The sequence below is a fragment of the Rhamphochromis sp. 'chilingali' genome (assembly GCF_963969265.1).
Source record: "Rhamphochromis sp. 'chilingali' genome assembly, chromosome: 6".
NCBI classification, from domain to species: domain Eukaryota; kingdom Metazoa; phylum Chordata; class Actinopteri; order Cichliformes; family Cichlidae; genus Rhamphochromis; species Rhamphochromis sp. 'chilingali'.
In genome coordinates this window covers 22,809,161-22,829,854 of record NC_137933.1, presented here as the reverse complement: position 1 = coordinate 22,829,854, position 20,694 = coordinate 22,809,161, and the positions used below count along the sequence as shown (strand labels likewise).

Here is a 20,694-nt window from a genome sequence, read left to right as displayed (position 1 = left end):
CCACACAGTACTGACCCACACATATAGGTCTTATACACACTGGACATTCTGGACATTGTTTTCACTTCATCACTTCATCACTTTAAGCATATTTGCACTGCACAAGACACTTACAAATGTGGATTGCACAACACTGGACATTATTTCTTCATTTCCAGTTAATACTTGTACAGCTGCTGTTATTGTGTGTGTGTGTATGTATGTATGTGTGTATATATATATGTGTGTATATATATATATATATATATATATATATATATATATATATATTTCTTCATACATTCTTATATAGTTCTATACTGTGTATTTTGTTGTACAGTTATTTTATTTTTTAACTTTAATTTATATATTTTATCTTATTCTTTCCCAGTTAAATTTACCCTTCACTCTAATTTGTGTTGTACAGTTATTTCATTTTTAACTTTAATTTTTATATTTTATTTTATTCCTTCCCAGTTAAATTCACCCTTTTTAATTTTCATATGTATTTCCTATCTTATTCATAGCCTTTTCTTTTTTTATTTAGGTCACGAGCAGTTGTCTAAGCATTTCACTGCATATCGTACTGTGTATGACTGTGTACGTGACAAATAAAATTTGAGTTTGAATTTAAATTTGAAGAAGAGGTAGTTAACAGGAAGCACATCTTTCAAACGCAATGGTGCCCTTTTCTACAGAGTTGAAGTCTCATCCATACCAGTCTCTAGAAATCTTATGTTCCCTCACTGATGCAGTGTAAATGTGTCAAAAGAGACAAAACTGCCACAGGTTTGTACTTTCAGTCATTCTAGTTTTCATGTGTTACACAGTAGGTTACAGAAATTGGGATGTGCGTGAGAAGCAGTAGTAACTCTTTTGCATGACAACAACAGTGAGCATAACCTAACATAACTAAGCCTTTGGTGGGGATCAAGGGCTCTGTTTTTTCCCCTTTGTCATCACTGGTGCTCAGCCAGTCGATCATACCGATTCCCAATTGATTGCATGAAGCGTAGTCAAGATGCAATAAAAGAAAAAAGGTTTGTCAGCTGCACTTGAAATAAAACTTTAAGTTGCTTAAGAAACAACATACAGCTTTGACTTTGTGGGCAAAGGTGAGCTGCTGGCTGGTTATTACCCAGGACATCTTATTAACATAGAATAGAATAGAATAGCCTTTATTGTCATTGTACAGAGTACAACGAAATTGGAGTGCCACTCCCTTGGTGCAAGTTTCAATAATAAATATAAATGTAAAATGTACAAAAAAAACAATCGTAAGTACTCAAACAATAGTATGTACAATATATACAGGATAGCAGCATAATATAATGACAGTGACGGTATGGAATAGGTTCAGTTGTTTTTGTGCTTATTTACTACGGTGATAGCTCTGGGAAAGAAGCTATCCCTGAATCTGTTTGTCCTGGTTTTATGTGACCTGTACCGTCGGCCTGACGGTAATAGTTCAAACAGTTGGTTGCTGGGGTGAGAGTGGTCCTTGATGATATTGCCAGCTCTGCTGAGGTACCAAGAGTTTGCAGTGACCTCCAGGCTGGGCAGAGAGCAGCCAGTGATCTTCTGGGCTGTGTTGATGACCCTCTGCAGTACTTTCCTGTCTGCAGCTGAGCACCCTGCATACCATGTTGTTATGCCGTACGTTAGGATGCTAAGACTTGCTGTCAATAATCACCCCAGTGTCAAACTAAAAGCATGAACAGCTGCCTGTGATTGACTAGACTTGACTTAAGTGAGTAAACACAAATATGGCAGAAGTTGAATATGAACATTGTATTTTAGTTCAGGCTGGGAGGAGGATTTTTGTTGTTGTTTATTGGCAATTGAAATCACTCTATTCCATCTACAGTTTGAGTGTGGCTCTGCTGAAGAAGGGCAGTATGCAACTTTTAAAACCAAGATGCTGTTTTTCAAGCTAAGAAACTCTTTACAGACTTCTTTAGTTATCAATGTAAAATTCCACAGTCATGATGGATGGTGCAAAGATAAGATCATCTAATCCACTTCAGATCAGGAATCTGCAGGAAAGGTCTGTGTGATGGCAAAGCAGAGGGGAAATTTTACATTTATTGAATTTGTGGTTTTTCCAAAAGCCAAACAAACATACAGAGTACATAGAGCTACAGGACTTCCAGATACACCTCACTCACCAGCTCAGTAGGAAAAAAACACAAATGCAGTGAAGGTCCACTAATATAATAGTATGACCTGCTCGACTTTCCTCACACACGGGCAGAACTTGATCAGCTTCAGACCAATAGTTTAGTCTATACTCCTAATATTCTCACACAGCAACAATGGTGAAAAGAAATTACACATTAGCTCAATTTTATTTTTCCAACTTTATGAAAAATTTGCACTGCAAGATTTGGTGAAAGAATTTACAGTTATGTAAATATATGTGTGTGTATCTGTCTGTCTGTCTGTCTGTCTGTAACCTTTGTATTTACTCACAAAGTACATTTACACTTTCTTAACCAGTCAAGACGTCATTCACCTTTTCTGTAAAATAGAATAGAATTCAACTTTACTGTCATTGCACATGCACAGGTACAGGGCAACGAAATGCAGTTTACATCCATCCAGAAGTGCTTTAGTGATATAGATATATTACAATATATATTAGCAATAATATAGATATGTGAGTATATTACAGAAATGGGTCTATTATGGTATGTTATAATGTACACGGTATGAAGTATGTTGTGAATATTCTATAACTATAAGTATGCACAGGCTGTAGTGAGTACAAGCTATGTACAGGCTATGAACAGGATATAAATATGAAAAACTATACAGAATATGAAATAAATAACTTTACAGAAATCTGAGATATACAGCTATACAGAAATGGGAACTATGCAAGTTGTAAACAGTTGTAGGATTAAAAATTATCGAATGTACAGAATGATTATTTACACAGAGCTATACAGTAGTGCAGTTAAGATAAGTGAGATATAATTCCTACAGAGGCTATATAAAGTGCTAGTGGTTGTGAGTGGTGGTTCAGTCAATTTCAAATTAGCACACACATTTAAGAACTAAGACTCTCAGCAGTGCCTCAGTGTGTAACAAATGGTCATATCAAACTATATAAAGTCACATAAAATAGAAAACCCACTCAGTGTTTTGCCTCTCTGTCAGTTTAGAAATTGTCAGGCTTTGAAGTAAATGAATTGCTCTTAATTGTAGGCTTTCTTATTTTTACATCCCTGCTTTTCTTGTCTAAATGCAGACTGAATTGAGTTGTTTCCTGTGAATATGGGTGGAACACCCGTGTTCATGTGAGGCCAGCACTGAAAAAGCCTGTGAGAGTTTTATGAGAGAATTTAGAGACTGCTATGTGTAAATTATAGTATGTTAAGAGACTGCCATAATAATCGCCTTCCACTGGATCAAGAAAGTGTTAATTTCAAACAAGTTCAAATCCAGAGCATAACAAAAATACATTGCGTATACTACAACAATAAAACCTTTTATTTGTGTGCAGTGTACTTCCTGTTACATAATTAGTGAGTAAATAAAACGCATACATGGAGTGTCAGTTTATGAGAAGATGAAGCTTAAAGCTTTCCATTTTCGCCCACAGGCACTGGGATGGTTTGTGTTTGTGAGACAGTGCGAGTGTGTAGGAGGAGGAGAGATTTCTATTGTGTCACAGAGAATGGCAGTAGTGTTTGCGATCATTGTGGCGTCACGCATGCAGTGTCTGGCCTTGAAGTCTTTCTTATGGACTCGCACTGCCAGTCTGAGAGCCTAACAATGCAGGGAGGGAAAGCACTTGTACAAGCAGCTGGTGGACTGGAGTCAGATGTTATGATGAGCTGATATTATCTTCTGTCTTCTACAAGAGACTTCATAGCTGAAAAGGCTCGACTGCAGCAGAGCTGTGACCTGGATTGTTATCAAATGGACAGGAATAAACTTGTAAATGTTGGTGCAACACTTTCCTCAGGAAACACCTGCCAGGTCTGGCCAGCTGCAGGCATTTTATATTTAGTTGTAATTGTTTAAGCTTACATAACTGACGTATTGTGTTCTCGCCATAACAGTTGCGTGTGATTTTTGTTCCTTTGAGATTATTTATCGCAGAGGTTGTGTGCCTAGTCTTTGACCTCTCGCTAAGGGCTAACATAATGCTAAACTGATAGCATGCTGTTTCCCCTGCAAAAAGGGCACTGTCAATTATTCTTTGAAGTCTCAGGTTCTCCTTCAGTTGGCAAGCTGTGGTTTCCCATTGATATTTCAAGTAAAAGGCTTCCTGCCCCTGCCTACTATTCCCAAAACCTGGGACGAATGCCTTCATATTGTTGGTTTAGTCTATTATGATGCTAATGTCTGCCTGAGACCCTTGAGTCATCTATCACAGATGACAGGAAATCTGGGGCCTTTGTGTTGGCTCACGACACAGGCGCACACACGTGCACATAAGGAAACAAACACGACTGCGTAGAAGTCTAAATAACTAACTAATCCAAAAAGCTAATGGAAAGATTTATAGCTTGTCAGTAATAAGAGGTGCATTGAATGATGCAGTTAGTGCAGCTAATTATTTTCATTCATTAATCATTTGGTCAAATACGCCCAAGCCTTTTTCACAAAAGGTACAAGATTTTACCAGATGTCTTATTTCACCAACCGCTAATGTAAACAGTAATTATGAGACAATTAAAAGCTGTCAACAGATGCTATTGATTAGTAATTCTGTGTTCGGTTTATTGCTGATCAACTAGTTGTTCTTGCGCTAAGTCTACCTTTCAAAAGCTGTGAAGCATCTTAAATAATTGTCCAACAAGAAAAAGTGCGTACAGATCCACTGAGAGATGATTTCAGTGTTATTAATATGGCCTCTGCTAATTTACAGCCTTAATCTATGTTATTAATGTAGCTTCGTAATGAGCTGGTCAGTACTGTGTGTTGCCTTCTGTTCTGTGAGGCTGCCTGGTCAAGGCCTAGCTAAACACAGACAGTCGAGTGGTAGAAGTCACACACATGTGGGCAGTCTGCCGACTGCTTCTCTGCCAAGCCCGCCGCTGTTTCATGGCAAAGTGCTGGGCCAGATGTGACTGTGGTTGTGCCTGCATGAGAGAGGGGGGAAAGTGCTGTTACAGGAAATGAAAGCTTTTAAAAAGAGGAAGGGGAAAAAACTCACAAAGAGCTGTAAACTATTGTTCTTGCTCCTCGGGAGGTTGCAATCGAGCCAGGTAAAAATGTTTAATATGCCATTACTAAAATTAGCTTGGTATTTTTGTTACACAGGTTAATAAAGGTTATGGTAATATATTCAATGACAAACCTTCATGTTTATTTGCCAGTGAAGATTCAGCACTGCTGTACTTATGATTGCCACTGAACATTTATCACGTGGAATTCTACTATGTTTAGACATAAGGATTTTTTTTTTGGTTTGGTTTGATAGGATGGGTTAAAGACAAATGTTAGTTGAAAAATGAATTTTAGCTGAGGAACTGTCTTACTCAAATTAGGTCTGCATCTCATTCTGCATTGCATTTATATCAATAATCCTAATTCCTTTAACCTTACGATTTGAAGAAAAGCTTTTCAAATATTCTTCAAACAATTGGTCAGTTCACCACTCCAGTCACTTGACAGGAAATTAACTTGCCACTGTTTTGGTAAATTAATTATGCATTTATAGTCAGAAGGAAAGCTCAGCTTGAGCAGTTTGGAGGCAAAGTAAGAGATAAGGTTGAGATACTTTGGACATGTGCAGATGTCACTTAAGTGTTGGTGATCCACCAGTATCCAGCTCTCTGAAGCAGCAAGACCGGTTTTTATTGTCTGTTCCTTTAGAACTCAAGCTTTTCTATAGACTTTCATTTTTAAATATGATGTTTGGATTTCAAGTGCTGTGAATGACATTCTAGAAGTGTCTGTAAATACTGCTTTGTTCAGTGGGATAAAAGAATGCAAAGCCTGAAATGTGCATATACAAATTCATTCATGTTCTTCTATGAGGCACTTTGTATCAAAAGGCTGAAGGAGGGAATCGATTTTTATTATTTTTTTCTATGAAATAATGTAACAAAAAGCCACATAGTGCCTCTTCCAGCTCTTACATTTGATCTGACTAATGCTCGAAATCTGTTATTCTCAATTTTACACACACACACACACACACACACACACACACACACACACACACACACACACACACACACACACACACACACACACACACACACACACAGAAGCACAACTTTATTAGTACAGGACATAACTGCTTTTGGCTAGAGTTAATAGTGAAGATAACAAGACGTTATCGGCCAGAATCTTAGTGTTTGTGTCTTTGATGGTCGTGCTCGTTGTGGACCTTTCTTTAAATGTCAAGACACTGGTTTCATTAACCCCACAGATATCAACCTCAGATAATGGCATATCAATATGTTTGCCTGTGTCAAAGCTCACTCTTTCTAAAGCTAATCAGAGCTAATCTAGTGAGACACAGAGGACAGTGCTTTATGAAGTGTGTTCAGTTTCTTAAACTGCTATATTCGTCATGTGATTGGTTTTAACATTCGACCATACAACAGTTTAAATAATTATTTAAAATATTAAATATAAGGGAATTTGGTTATATGATTTCTTCTACTGAAAAATAGTAAATTTCATATCTTTTTGGCCAGAACTGTAACTGGTATGCAACTGAGTTAAACATTTTCACAAATAAAAATTTTTTTTTTTTAGTTTTCTGTAAAGTTAATACATTAAATGAAAGACAAACAACAATATATCAGGGCAGAATTTAAGTTTTAGTTTCACAAATAATTCTGGGCTCATTCATTTTAACCACAATTACTGTTATTACGGTTGTAAAGTTTAAGTCTTTAAATGTTGATTTAAAAAGTGGCAGTTTTATTGCTTTTTCTGAGGTTGGTTCGTAGTGGACTGTGATAATGCACCCCATTGTTATTCACAAAAGAGGGAGTCTATCCGAAGGTTCTTGGAGAAAGGTTGCTGAGCGCCAAATTGGATTTCTGACGGAACGAGGAATCAGCTACTTGGGGACGATCCAGAGAAAGTTGAGCCGCCATCTCTTTGTGGGGCTTCTGCTGGAGTGCCATTCATATGTGTCAGATCCTCCAGAGTCATTCAGATTCAGAGGGAAGGTTCACTCTGACCAGTTTTAGGGCTCCAGCTGCTGAACAGAACAAATCTGCTCAGGGGTAATGCTATAAATATTTAATCCTTTTGCCATTCTGCTTTTTTACTTTGATTGACAGAAACACCCCATAAAGAGTTAATTTCCTTAGCCCTCTCGCAGCTTTGCTACAAGGCCTTTACTTAAGCCTTAGAGGCTCACTCTCAAAACTCATAATGCTAAGAACAAAAAGACAGGAATCCATACAGACAAAAAGATCTCCACCTCTGGGTATTTCCAGAGTCCTATCAATAATATTTGTAAAATCATTAGGCTGATTTAAAAACTAAAAAAAAAGAAAATCCTACACAATAACTACAAGGTTCACATCTTAAATAAAATTTATTGTTTATCTTCAAATCTGGCATAAAAGAAATGTAAGCAGATGTTTTAAGTATTACATTTTCTAACCTGTGTATGTAAATTAACAGTGCCCATTGGAGATGGGTGCTTGAAAGCAGAAGAATCAAGAGGGAGTCTTTATTGCCTTTACTTCCCTTAATGCATGTGAACTCAGTGCAAATTAAATTAACATAACAGGACTTCAGTTAAACAGTTTATTAGCTTTGTAAAGTGGATTTACCAAATCAATGTTAGTGCTGTAAATTATTGGATCAGCATATCCTCAACCTAAAAACCCCACAAATTTTAATTTGCTTCAAACATTAGTCTTTTTTTCTCCTGTGGAAAGCATTTTTTCTTTATTTTGTGGAAAATATTGCACCTGGTGAAATTCAGGCATGAAAGCAGAGCTGCATCCAAAATGTTTTTAGTCCTAAATGTGGACGGGTCACTTTTTTTTTTTTTTTTTTTTTTTTAAACAATTGTTTTGCAGCACAAACACAAGCAAGAAAAAAAAAAAAGAACGCAGACTAGCCAGGGCCCACTGAGCTTTTTTTCCAGCCTGGTGAAAAGAATGAATAATTCAACAGTAAGCAAGCTTTCAGCTGGTCATTTGTGTGCTTTGATCTGGGAATCAGGAGTTTGCATGAATGCCTGTATTGTCATGTTGTGCTGCCACAGTGCGTGAATTATTGAAAATAGTGCAGGTCCCTGCTTTATCTGATAAAGTTTACACGGCAGGCACACTGGATAGACACGATGGATGTGTAAATCCCTAGATGTTGTTAATGTGTAGAGTGAGGTCACACAGCAAGGGTTATTTGGGCCTCTGCTGCAAAAGTGTTCAGTGTGAAAAGAACTTCAGGGTCAAGCAACAAACTACAGGTTGACATCACAAGCTTCTCTTTGCACCAAAATGTGAAGGTGTGGCACAGAGATGGGTATTTTAAAGTGTTAAAGAGCTCTGGTTGCTGAATAGTATGTTTTTCTTTCTATTTAAACTTACAAAGCTGGGTCTCTTACTGTATTATTCAAGAGGCTATACAATGCTATATGATAAGCCAGTTTTAGTCATTCATTTCAACTTCCGATTAATTCATATATAAACTTTTAGTTTAAAAAGGTATGATTGATAATAATTGATAACTAAATGGTGGAGCTAAAACATTAGTGATTAGTCTATTATTACATATTAAACTATAGCAAAAGCAGTTGTTAAATGATTTAATTAGTTTTCTTTTTAGCCAAAATGGTTTTTAAAAAAAATCACAAAATATTTTATCTAAGAAGTTTTTAATCAATCAGAATCAGACTACTTAATTATTCTCAGAGAAAATCACATCGTCACAGTTGCTCCGTGACAGAAAGAATGATAGCAACAAGTTAAAGAACCATATTAAATATTAAGATATGGAAATGAAATGGCAATACAAGACAACAGAACATAACTTTTAAATTAGTTGTGTGAAGTTGTGATTTAAAAAAAAAAAAAAAAAGATCTTCTGTATCAAGCATAAATTAATTAATTTGTAAAACCAGTTAGTCATTCTTAGTCTTGTAATTCAAACTTTCCAAATGAATTAATTGTTATTATTGTTACTTAATTGTTGATGCCTTTCAAAATAAGACTTTCGCTTTGTCATTACAGATAGGTAGAAAAATATCTTTCACTAACCTTCACGATGTGGCTTTGTCTCAACTTTAAACCTCTAAGATTGACACTTGTGCGCCATCACATTTTGAAGCCTCCTGTGCGTTGCTCTTAACAAATTGGCTTCCCTCCCTAATTCGCTTAGATACGGCTGATTAGCACATCTGCAGAATGCTGCGGTCTATTGTGTCATAACAAAAGTAAGACCTTTAATTGATAATGGAAGAAAGGTAGAAAAATGTTTCATTATATTGAGGGTTCGTTGAATTTCATAGAGAACTACAGCAAATCCATGGCATTGGTTAGTTACAGCTGGACACATAATTAGAGTGCCTCCTTACCTATAATTTGTGTAATAGTTTTGGTTGGCGGCATGTTATTACCATATGAAAGGGCTAAGCAGGGGTCATGTGCATTGCGACAGCAATTAGAGCAGAGCTGAGGGCAGAAGAATGTTTGGGGCTGTTGTTAATTGGAAATCTCTACAAAGCTATGCTTCAATTATAATTTAGTCAGAGCAGCACTGTTTTAAGCCCAATGTATTCAGTTGCCATTATTTTCTGTAATAGTATGAACAGCCAGGCCTGTTTCCTTTCAAAGCATGAGGCTTTGAAGAGAATGAGATTGAATTAGATTAATTTTAAAGGCCTTGGTGCTGCCGCTGTGAGTTTTCTTTATTCATGCTAATGTCATACGATGTTGCCATAGAAAAACTGGATGGGGTTTGTTTAGGAGGTACACATACTCTTATATTTAGAGTTACAACCATAAGTTATTTTATTCTTATCTATGAATTTAGGTATACATCCATCAGATTGACATTTTCATAAATTTTTCTATTTTCAGAAGTACAATACCGTGGTTTTTAAGAGTATTAGCTGCATTTATTAAACAGTGGCACGTATTCTTCAGTAATTATGCAGATACAGAGGATAGATTTGAACAACTGTGTGAAGTACAGAAATCTCCAATCCACCCCACTATAAAAAAAAAAATTAAAGAAAGCCCGGGGAAGTGTGTGTTTCCTAAAGAGGTAGTTTTAATTATAAACTGCTACTTTTTTTTTTTTTTTTTTTTGCTTGTGATTGATCTGAGTGTTTGGTTTTTGCCAAAACCTAAATTCAAATCTATTTTTTAATAAGCATGTTTGTGTTTGATTGTTGAAAAACTAAAATCAGAAGCAACCAAATTCTACAGATAAGTGTTCAGACTGCAGAAATTTATACTTCTTGTTGGTTTTTATCTACATTGCTCTTCATTTTCTGGTTTCTCCAGGTCGAAATGAGCTGATAGCGAGATACATCAAGCTCCGGACCGGCAAGACGAGGACGAGAAAGCAGGTTAGACGAGACGTCTCTGTTACATAAGTGTCAGAGGGCTGTCAAATCTGAATGTGTGCACACTGCTGCCTTTGTTTTAGAGGAACAAAGTAAGACAGAGAATAAGGCTATGCTAACTGTCAATAAGATTTCTAGGGCTGACAAAGATCCCCTGTCTCCCTGTCACTGCTGTGTTGCAAGAAGAGATTATTACGTTTTCACACTATGCATCTAAATGTAGGCAAATATATAAATAATATATAGGTTTTCTACACTGCTTATGGGTTGTGGAAGCAGGTATTATCTGAGCTGTCACAGGAGGAGAGGCAGGGGTACACCCTGGAGGAGTTGCCAGTTTATCATAGAGACAGACAACCACACACTTTCAGATCCATAAAGTCAATTCAAGATCACCAATTAACTCACCATGCATGGCTCTGGGCTGTGGGATCAAGCTGGAATAATCAGCAGAAACCAACCACATGCAAACTCAAAATCACAACAAAAAAAGGCCCAAACTGAACCGTTTTTATGCGATTGTCTGCTAACTATTTCACCACTGTGCTTCTTATTTTTTGGTTATTGGGTTAACACATTTGCTTGGCAATTGAAAATGTAGTAGTACTGTCAAATTCCATTTGAGGTTTCATCAGAGCGTCTGTTGTAAAAACTCTGCCCAGTCAAATAAGCAGACTTAACCACTGTGGTGAGCACTTGTGCTAAAAGTAACTTAGTAGTAGTACTAGTGGCCTTATTTCTACCAATCTCTACACGATATTGAATAGTTTTAATGGTGCTTTAGTGACTCTACGAAGCCCCTGATCTTCCCTCTAAACAGGAACTTCCCTGCATGACTACTGACTTGAATGACAGTGATAAACAAGTCAGTGTTTACAATGACATTCGATCACTGTGTGTGAATTGATCAGTCTGGACCAGAAAGGTGTGGTTTGTCTCCTGTGTCTCATCTTCTTGGCACAGAATTGGACAAAAAGAGGGTTGTTTGCGCCGAGCAATACCAATAAACACGCATGATGTTACTTTAAATATCATGTACAGCATGAAAGTAATTGATTTAGTTATTAACATGGCACCAACAGCAATATTGATCATTTTTCTCACCAGCTCCAGCTTGTTTTATTGCAACTAAATTGAATATATATGGACTAATTGATGTGAATGTAATTCTTCCATCGAAGGAACTAAAACCCCTGAAGGTTTAGCTCTTTTGCTTCAGAAATTATAAAAAATGAGGGATGACTGTGATCAACTGATTGACTAACATTTACAGCTCCAGTTTAAGCACCAACTCATGTAAAAGATTGTGAATAATGTAAAGACTTCTCAGCTAACCAAACACTTTCCTGTTAAATCACTCCCTTGTTGGGGTACTCAGCTTGGGTTTCATTTGCATGAAAAGTGTCAGAGGAGAATGTAAATCTACCTCTCAAACCTGTCATCAGCTCACATTAGGTCTCTTTCAGACGGCTACTGATGAATGTTTCATTTGAGAGTATAAAATCATTTTGAACTGTATAGACATCGTAGATAAACTTGGCCGGTGAAATGCCTTTCGCAGCTCCCACAAGGATACTAGACTAGCCGATTTTCATTCAGCACACAGCAGATCACATCTGTGTGCTCTTAATGTGTGCTAAAGGGGCCTGCATCCTCCTTAATCAGTTCACTTAAGTGACGACAACACAGCATAACGCTTTATTGGCTGTTAGCTTGGTGTGTGGTTTGAAGATGCTTCTGTTATACACCTTATCTTCTTGAAGTGTTTTTAAACAAAGACATGTGTGATCCACTTTGTACTTTTTTGGGTTTTCCTGTTTTTTTATTTTCCTTTTTCTCTTTTTTTTTAAATGGAGGTGTCTAGTCACATACAGGTCTTAGCAAGAAAGAAAGTTCGAGAAATCCAAGCTGCCATTAAGGTACGTCTGGCTTTGCCCAGTTGCAGGGGGCTTTTCATTGCCATGGTTACAGGCTCTTCCTTTGTTTTCCTCCCCTCCCCTACTCCGCAGGTGTCTAGTCACATTCAGGTTCTTGCCAGAAGGAAATCTCGTGAGTTTCAGTCCAAGCTAAAGGTATGCGCTTTTCTGCTTTTGGGCTTGTTTGGTTGCTGTGCATCTTAACTTTCTGTTTCCTGTAGAGACAGAGTGAATGCTTGATCCTCTGATTCCCCCCATAACCCAAATCCTCTGCTTTTCTGTTCAGCCCTTCTAATCTCACTTACTCACTTTCTTGACCATCTCTCACTCGTTCTAACCCAAACATGCTGTCACTGTCCTGTCTGCTTGGTTTCAATGACATTAATTCTTTCATCACCAGCCTTTGCTTTGAGAGCAGCTGCACAAAATAACCGTGATCTTGTATAAATATATAAAGACATGCTTTTGCGATTTAAATTAACAAAAAATAGTCCGACATATGGATCCTACATGTTTAATCTTTTATTAGTCATGAGCCTGACCAGAACTGGATTTTTCTAGGTAATTTTGCTGAAATTGAAAAAGTTTTTAAAAATAAATAAATAAAATTAATTAAAACTACATTTCTTAGCCAGTACATACAAAGCATAAAATACACAAAGAAACACAGACTTGTCTCCAAACACTCGTAAGTACTTTACAGTTTCACTGGTGTGAAACACTAGAGTGGGACATCAACCGGATAACGAAGATTTGCCTTTAAAGTAAAGAGTTGCACCATTCTGCTGCAACCAATACATTTAAACAGGCACAACTTTTAAAATGAAGGCGAACTTTCTTCATGTCTAGTCTGCATCGCACTTGTTACAGTTTCACTACGACTTGGGGAGTAGGTGGCAAGCGTTTATAGAAAAGTTGACCATACAGCCTGCAGGTGACTGCAGCAATGCCTTCTAGCAATCAAAGCAATTACAAGGAGATTTTTGGTGCAACACTATATAGCTATTTGCAGCCAATTTGTACTAGCTGCCAGCAACTTCCATCAACCACTTGCTAGCAGTTGAGGAATATACATGTTTTCTTAGTGACTAGTGTCTAGGCCTGTGTGACTAGAGCCTAGCTTTGAGCTAAAAGCTAACAAACAAACAGTGGAAATGTTCACCGTCTGGAATTTCAAACTAGGAATTTCAAACTTGTCGCCGCATGTATAAGGTAGTCCGGGTAATCATTAACATATGTACCAAATTTGATTAAATTTGAGTGATTTTGGATGTAAATGAAAATGTGGTGAAATGAAAAGGATTCAAAATCTGCAGCGCAGTCTATAGAAAACTACATAAAATCTGTGGAAATCCATCCTGCATCAACGTTTGTAGATTGATTAATATTTTGTTCAAAGAGCCGATGTGTTACTGTGTCTTTATGTAATGACAAATTCTGTAGTAGTGCAACAACACATACTCCGTACTAGGTCATAATAACAATGGTCTGCCCTTTTTTTTTTTTTTTTTTTTTTTTTTTTTTTGATGGGGGGCTGGTCAGGCTCAAATTTTCCTCTATTAAAGTCTAAATCAAAGTGTGTGCATGTTGGGAAGCATGCTGGCATTGGCTGTTTTGGTGAGTGGCTGGAAGCTGAAGGTGCGGGGAAATGGGTCTGCTTACATCTCTTACTAAGCAGACTTTATTTTTAAAAAAAGGCAGCATGGCAAAGGGGGCGGGAGTCCGTGTTTTAAAAAATGAAGAAGAGATTACACCTCTGCTTCCTTTGACAATGTAACCCAACTTTTCCTCACCATCAGAGAATGGCAGTGAAGCTGGCTGTTTCTGAAATCCCCCCCCCCCTGCTTTCTTGTTCTCCCTTCAATCTGTTGATAACTCCAGGCTCTCACAATGCCATGGCTGTCAGTCGCTTTCCTTCCTCCCAGTTCAGATGTCGTCATTTCAGAACGTTCTCGTCAGTTATTTCAGAAATAGTGAAATCTGTTAAAATCGCTGAAGAAAGCTTTTCAGAATGGCACATTAAAATGGGAGAAGAGCATTGTGAAAGAAGTAATCTTGAATAATACTGACCTGTAATTTAAGGTATTTTATGAAGTAATGCTTGTATATCAAAGGACACTCCACCCATGTGCCATTTTCTTCTTTTCTTGGGGAGCCGACTATACGTTTTGACTTTCACACTTTGCTCCACTCCCAGTATTCAACACGAATTAATGACCCCTCATTAATCTGTGTGTGTGTGTGTGTGTGTGTGTGTGTGTGTGTGTGTGTGTGTGTGTGTGTGTGTGTGTGTGTGTGTGTGTGTGTGTGTGTGTGTGTGTGTGTGTGTGTGTGTGTGTGTGTGTGTGTGTGTGCGCGCGCGCGTTTACACTGAGAGACAGAGTCAGACAGGCAGCTAGCCACATGAATGCCTGTTCTTTCAGGGGCACAGGCGGCTGTCTGAAGAAAAACAGACAGCTTTTGTATGAATCCCTGTCTTTTCTCATTTAAAGCAAATTAGAGTTCATTGGTGAAGAGAAATACAAGTGTGCCCTTCATTCTGGGGGGCATCAAAACCTGCTGCTTCTCGTCCTGTCTATGGCATTTTAGTATAATTGCAATCATTACGTTAGTGTTCCCTTGTTTTGTCTTGAGTGATGACTACTGATCAGATTGTGAAAATTATAGAGCGTAAGACTTTCTCCACATGATTTGTAAATACAAATTTCATAATTCTTTGTGATTAAGTGTTAGTTACACATCTGTGCATGTATTGTGTAAAGAAGAGCAGATATTTACTTTGTTGTGTTTTACCGATATTTAAAGGTGTATTGCTGATATATTTTTTTCACACATAGCTCTTGAATTAACTGCAGTGTTTGAATTGCAATTTTCCAATAAAACCTTGTTTGTTTGCATTTAGGTTACAAATATGGTGAGTATTTTGTTTTCTGCTTGTGACACCATGTCTGCTTCAGTTAGGACCTGCCTTGCCCTTCAGCTTCTAGTTTTGCATTTCCGCTCCTGCCACAGTAACACAACACCGGCTGGCAGTGTTTATTGGTGTCCGTGTGTCATCATGCTACGAGCATACTGTAGCTTGACTCTGCTCCGTCAGCATGTACTGCCAGCATGCTTACCTGTAGCTTCTGCCACCAGTGAGTCTGCATGGGTTTGCCAGTGTGTATGGGTGCAGTCTGCTGCAGTATGAGACGTTTAGCATTATTTGATGAAAACACTTCGGCCAAAGTAGCGGAAAGTATGTAGTATGTAATACAGGTTTTCCCTGTATTTCACAATAAAATCCCTATAATTTCAAAAACCTCTTTTACAAAGATTAAACAAAAGGAACTGACTAGAGTTGTGAAAAAAACAACAAACAACAACAAAAAAAAAAACTATTAACCAAGTGGGATTTGTGTCCTTCAGTTTTAGTTGAAAAATTCTTTGTGTTTAGACGTGATGTGTTTTGACATGCACACAAATGCAGCCTTGATGGAAAGCACTTCTGAATGAGTTTTTAAAAAACTAGATTAGTCAACAGGCAAACTTTCATTTAAGTGCATACCACTGCTAGCTACGGTATATTGGAATTCAGTCAGCACATAACTTTAAAAAAATAATGAAATAAAGCCTGCATGTAGCATAGAAATGCCAGTGCTGCTTCTTTTAACCTGCTTGCTTTTCGCTGTTGTGAGAGAGGTCAGCCGTGCTTTCAGTGTGTTGTTTAGAGTCTCGTTTGTGCTACCTCTGCAACACACCCTTCCTCTCCCTTCTGTGCGAGTGCTAAGCCTTTTGTGACTGCTGTTAAAGGACCAAGCCGTGAAGGACAAAGCCCTCCAGAGCATGGCCTCCATGTCCTCGGCTCAGATCGTCTCTGCCACGGCTATTCACAACAAGCTCGGCCTGCCAGGCATCCCTCGCCCAGCCTTCCCTGGAGCAGGGGTAAGAGCCTTGCCGGCACCCCGCTATTGATCCATCCTGTCCAGCTTCACCCAGGGCACCGATAGGGCCAACCACACCAAAAACCCAGGCCAAATCACATTACACACCACAGCTTTGCACAACTGCCCCTATCAGATAAGCACATGATCAAAAGGAGTGGTAGTCAAGATAACTACATACACTGAACATGGAGCTCAGAGCCATTCTGATCTTGTCACTAACAGCTGCTCACAATTGGATGTTCTTTGTTGCTTGTTCTTTCTTGTCTATTTATACATCTAATTCTGTAGTTATGGCAGGGTATGATTTCGGCTGGTCAGCCAGGATCATCGCAAGAGTAAGTTTTAAACCTTGAACCAACTTTTTCAGGAAATAAATAAATGCTCTTTAAACAAAAAGGAAACCATTTTTTGCCTAATGACTGTTGGATTTTTTGTTCCAGTATTAAGCCTTTCACCCAGCAACCCTATCCCATCCAGCCAGCAGTCACGACAGCAATTTCAAGTGAGACTTTACCTAATTATAAAACATGCAACATTCAAAGATGAACTTTGTAACTTGTTTTTCAAATGTCTTTTCAGATATCTCGACCCTAATTTCTTAATCCAATAAAAATGTAATATCTGTGGTACACTGTCATTATTTCTGTTTTGAAATATTTTGAAATATCTTTTAAATTCACCACAGAATTTTTTTTGTCTATAAAAAAAATTAAATTGGGAGATGTCTCCTTAGAGATGAATGAAATATTATAGAGCATGCATTTCCTTCCAAATCAAGCACGTCAGATTTCTGTGAATCTGCACTAAGATATTAAATTAATTTTCTTGTCATAAACAAACCTGATGAAATGAGGTTAATGTGAACTAGTGTTTCAGAAAGAACATGCACATGCTCTGCTGGGAAAACAACCAGCAGAACAGATGAATATTTTGTTGTTCTGGTGTTTCTGCAGGTTTCGAGCCCACAGCAGCTCCAGCACCCACGGCGCCAGCATGGCAGGGCCGCTCCATCGGTACATCTAAACTCAGACTGGTGGAGTTCTCTGCCTTCCTAGAGCAGCAGAGAGACCCAGACTCTGTGAGTGAAAGCATTATACCAAAGCATGAAATTTCACTATCTCTTGGTGTTCATTCCCACCTCTTATCACCCAGTCCTTTCCTCTATGAATACACTGGGACATTTTCCCAGGCAGAGAGTCAGCTGAGAAGAGGCCAAAACAAGCTGAGAGGGGCAAAAGGCTGGCTTGATGCAAGGCACGGAGACCTGCAGAAATAATGAATGAATGCATATTAATCAGTTCCTTGTATGTTTTGATTTCTTTAACAATATGTTTGTTTTTCATTTTAGTGAATAGTCTTTTGCATTGATAACACAGGAACAGCCTTTAATCTTAAATGCAACTTGAGGCTTAAAAATATTGCATTTGCACTCGGGGCTGTGTGCCGGAGACGCCATTCTGTGAGCTTTTACACTGAAGTGCAGCAGAGTTTCAGACGGTCACAAAGAGGGCAACAAACCTTTGAAAACAAAATGTTTTTTCTGTGATTCGCTGCTCCTCTTTCATCTACTTTTGGCTCTCCATCACAGGTTTGAGGTTTAACTGGCCCTAATTTTTATTCACATTGTCAAACCAAATTCAGATATTTTCATTTAAAAGTTTAAAAAATTGACCAAATCAAATAGGGAAGAAATGACCAAAGCACTTTTGTTTTGTATTATCATTTTAACTTGGCTGAGGTAGAAACATTTTTAGATTTTCATGTGAGGAAAGGTGGTAAGATTGTCTACGAAAAATGTTTTTGTTTAGAAAATACATCGTTTTGCACAGTTGCTCAATCATAATTTGTGGCTGAAGCAGCTTTGTTTAATACAAATGAGGGGATCAGTTTATTTTGAGGGTTAGTGAAACATAAATGTTATTACCTCATTTGTATGTCATAAAACAGGAAAGTTGCTCAAAACTATTTCGAGTGACTAATAAAAAAGCGATGTTGCAGAGAGTTGTTTCTCATCCCAGTGCATTATCAGTCTAATCCTGGCTACCAGTTGCTTATTGCGATGATTACTTCAGGACTGGCACATCAGATCTGGCTTATTTTGCTTCAGTAAACTCTTCTGTGCTGATGACTTTGTGAATATTGATACGCGCTCCTTTTGCATGGGTTTTTTCGCACGCTATTATTGAGTTCACGCTGCAAAACAAAAGAATCCGACTTTAAATAGTTTCATCTTTTTTATTTTTTAATACAAGTTTCCATCTGTATTCATTTTTCATTTTACTCTTGCAGTACAACAAACACCTGTTTGTGCACATCGGGCAGACGAATCATTCCTACAGTGACGCCCTGCTGGAGTCGGTGGACATTCGTCAGATCTACGATAAATTTCCAGAAAAGAAAGGCGGACTGAAGGAGCTGTATGCAAAAGGCCCCCAGAATTCCTTCTTCCTTATAAAATTCTGGGTGAGTGTAATTTATAAGCAATGCTGATGAGAAGATGAGTATCTGATAAAAAAAAATGCTTTGTTGCAGCTTGATTAGGCTCTCCATACATAAGTATTAATTTCACTGTAACCTTTTGCGCATTGTGAAAAATTTGATCAAACAATCCTGTTTAGTAACAGTGTGTTCTGCTTCGTGCTTAGTGATTGGGTGTAATCAGTCTACACAGAGAAGATTGCTCTCAATGTTTGCAGAATGCACTCTGCTATATTTGGACTTGCATAGCAGGAGAGCTTTTGATCAAAGCACCCACTAATTCAGTGTAATATCTCCAAACAATGGAGTGACCTGGTTGTGCTCCTAATGGCTGTTTAAACATTGCATGCATTTCCTCCCTGATGCAAAATGCTAACTAGCGGCAGCAAACAAAGTAGGGCCGTATGCACTTGGACCAAGTCCCCTCAAATTCCTTTTGAAGTGACCGACAAATTTAAATTTCAAATGAAAGGCAGAATCTGCACAATAATGAATGTATAACTGCTTTGCTTAATGAAGGAGGAGAATGTTGTAGGAGGATGTCTCCCCTTTTTGTGTCCGTAATGAACAGGATGTTCAGGGCACAGAGAGGCTGCCCTCCAGGAGCAGACCCGCTCAACCTTGTAAATCAGTCTTTTAACGTAACTTCATTTAATCCTCTTTAGAATCTTTCTTCCAATATGGGCACATTAACATGCTTATTCAGATGTGGCCGGGATCTTCTCATTTTTTATGCGATATGCACGGCTGGGCTCAGCAGCCCTGATCAGACAGATGTTTGCCGTTTCAGAAAGCTACATGACCGACTGTGCACATCTTACAGTATAAAATGATGTCAAAATGTTTGAATTAATATCTGAACACCATCATAATATTTCTAGTAATGGTTAAAGAGATGTTTTTATTCAAGTGACAAATACAGAGTGGCGTGGTGGTGCCGTTGGGGAAGCACTGTTGCCTCACAACACGAAGGTCCTGAGTTTGAATCCATTGGCCAGCTGTGTAGAGTGTGCATGTTCTCTTTGGGTAATCCGGCTTCTCCCCACAGTCCAAAGACATGCGTGTTGCGTTAATTAGTTAATCTAAATTGGCTCCATGTGTGAATGGTTGCCCCAGCCCCCCCCCAAAAGACCCTGAATTGGAAAGTCATAAGGAAATGGATGGATGTAAAGATAAACCTATGGATAAAAATCATCCGTATCTCGTATGAGATATTTATCAGCAGCTGGTAAACATATTCAATCGTCTTGTAACAAAAAAGCTAAATACTTCTTTCAGCAGTTGGTAGAGACCAAAAATGGAGCTAAAAGCACAAATGTTGGACCCCTCTTCTCATTTTCTCGTGTGTGCAGTCAGGGTAAGAGGGAAGAAGAAAAGACGAGGCACTTAACAAAATGAGACATTCTGGTTTCTGGGCAGTCGATTGAATGTGCATGTTGAGAATGCACAATGGAGGAAAAACACGAAGAGCTTTCTGCTTCTCTCTAACTCCTGGAAGTGGTGTATGTAAAAAAAAAAAAGTAATTATTGAATTGTAATCCACTTTTTTACTGCTTAAGAAGAGCAGTTATAGTTTAAATCCAGATAACTTAACATATTTAAAATGTATTATTATATTTTTTTATTGTTGTTATTATTTTAATTTAATTTTCCCAGTGATGCAAGTAGTTTTTATTTCATTCACCTCTGAATAGTTCTTCCATTTCTTATGTCCATGTCGTCCTGGAGTACAGCGCTCTTTATTTTGTCACTGAAGCGCTCCAAACACGTACTTTATTATCTTTAGTTCTAAATGGTAACCTATTTAGAATTGGTATGTGTTTGGCATGCTCACATGAGTCCTTGAACCACATCTCTAATACAGTTAATAATTTCACAGAAATGC

General features: G+C 38.0%; 1 protein-coding gene across 3 annotated transcripts in view; it reads left to right on the top strand.

Annotated features, from left to right (window-relative positions):
* The window catches only part of tead1b (TEA domain family member 1b), a 54,024-nt gene that overhangs the window by 25,753 nt on the left and 7,577 nt on the right, over positions 1–20,694 (top strand). Inside the window, exons 4-11 of one of the 3 annotated variants that reach the window (XM_080885288.1) lie at positions 10,428–10,492; positions 12,346–12,408; positions 12,499–12,561; positions 16,198–16,329; positions 16,620–16,666; positions 16,772–16,833; positions 17,285–17,409; positions 18,621–18,794. In XM_080885288.1, coding sequence (XP_080741414.1) covers positions 10,428–10,492; positions 12,346–12,408; positions 12,499–12,561; positions 16,198–16,329; positions 16,620–16,666; positions 16,772–16,833; positions 17,285–17,409; positions 18,621–18,794 — 731 coding nt within the window. The remainder of the gene's footprint in view (positions 1–10,427; positions 10,493–12,345; positions 12,409–12,498; positions 12,562–16,197; positions 16,330–16,619; positions 16,667–16,771; positions 16,834–17,284; positions 17,410–18,620; positions 18,795–20,694) is intronic. The other 2 variants (XM_080885289.1, XM_080885290.1) reach the window with 2 other exon arrangements.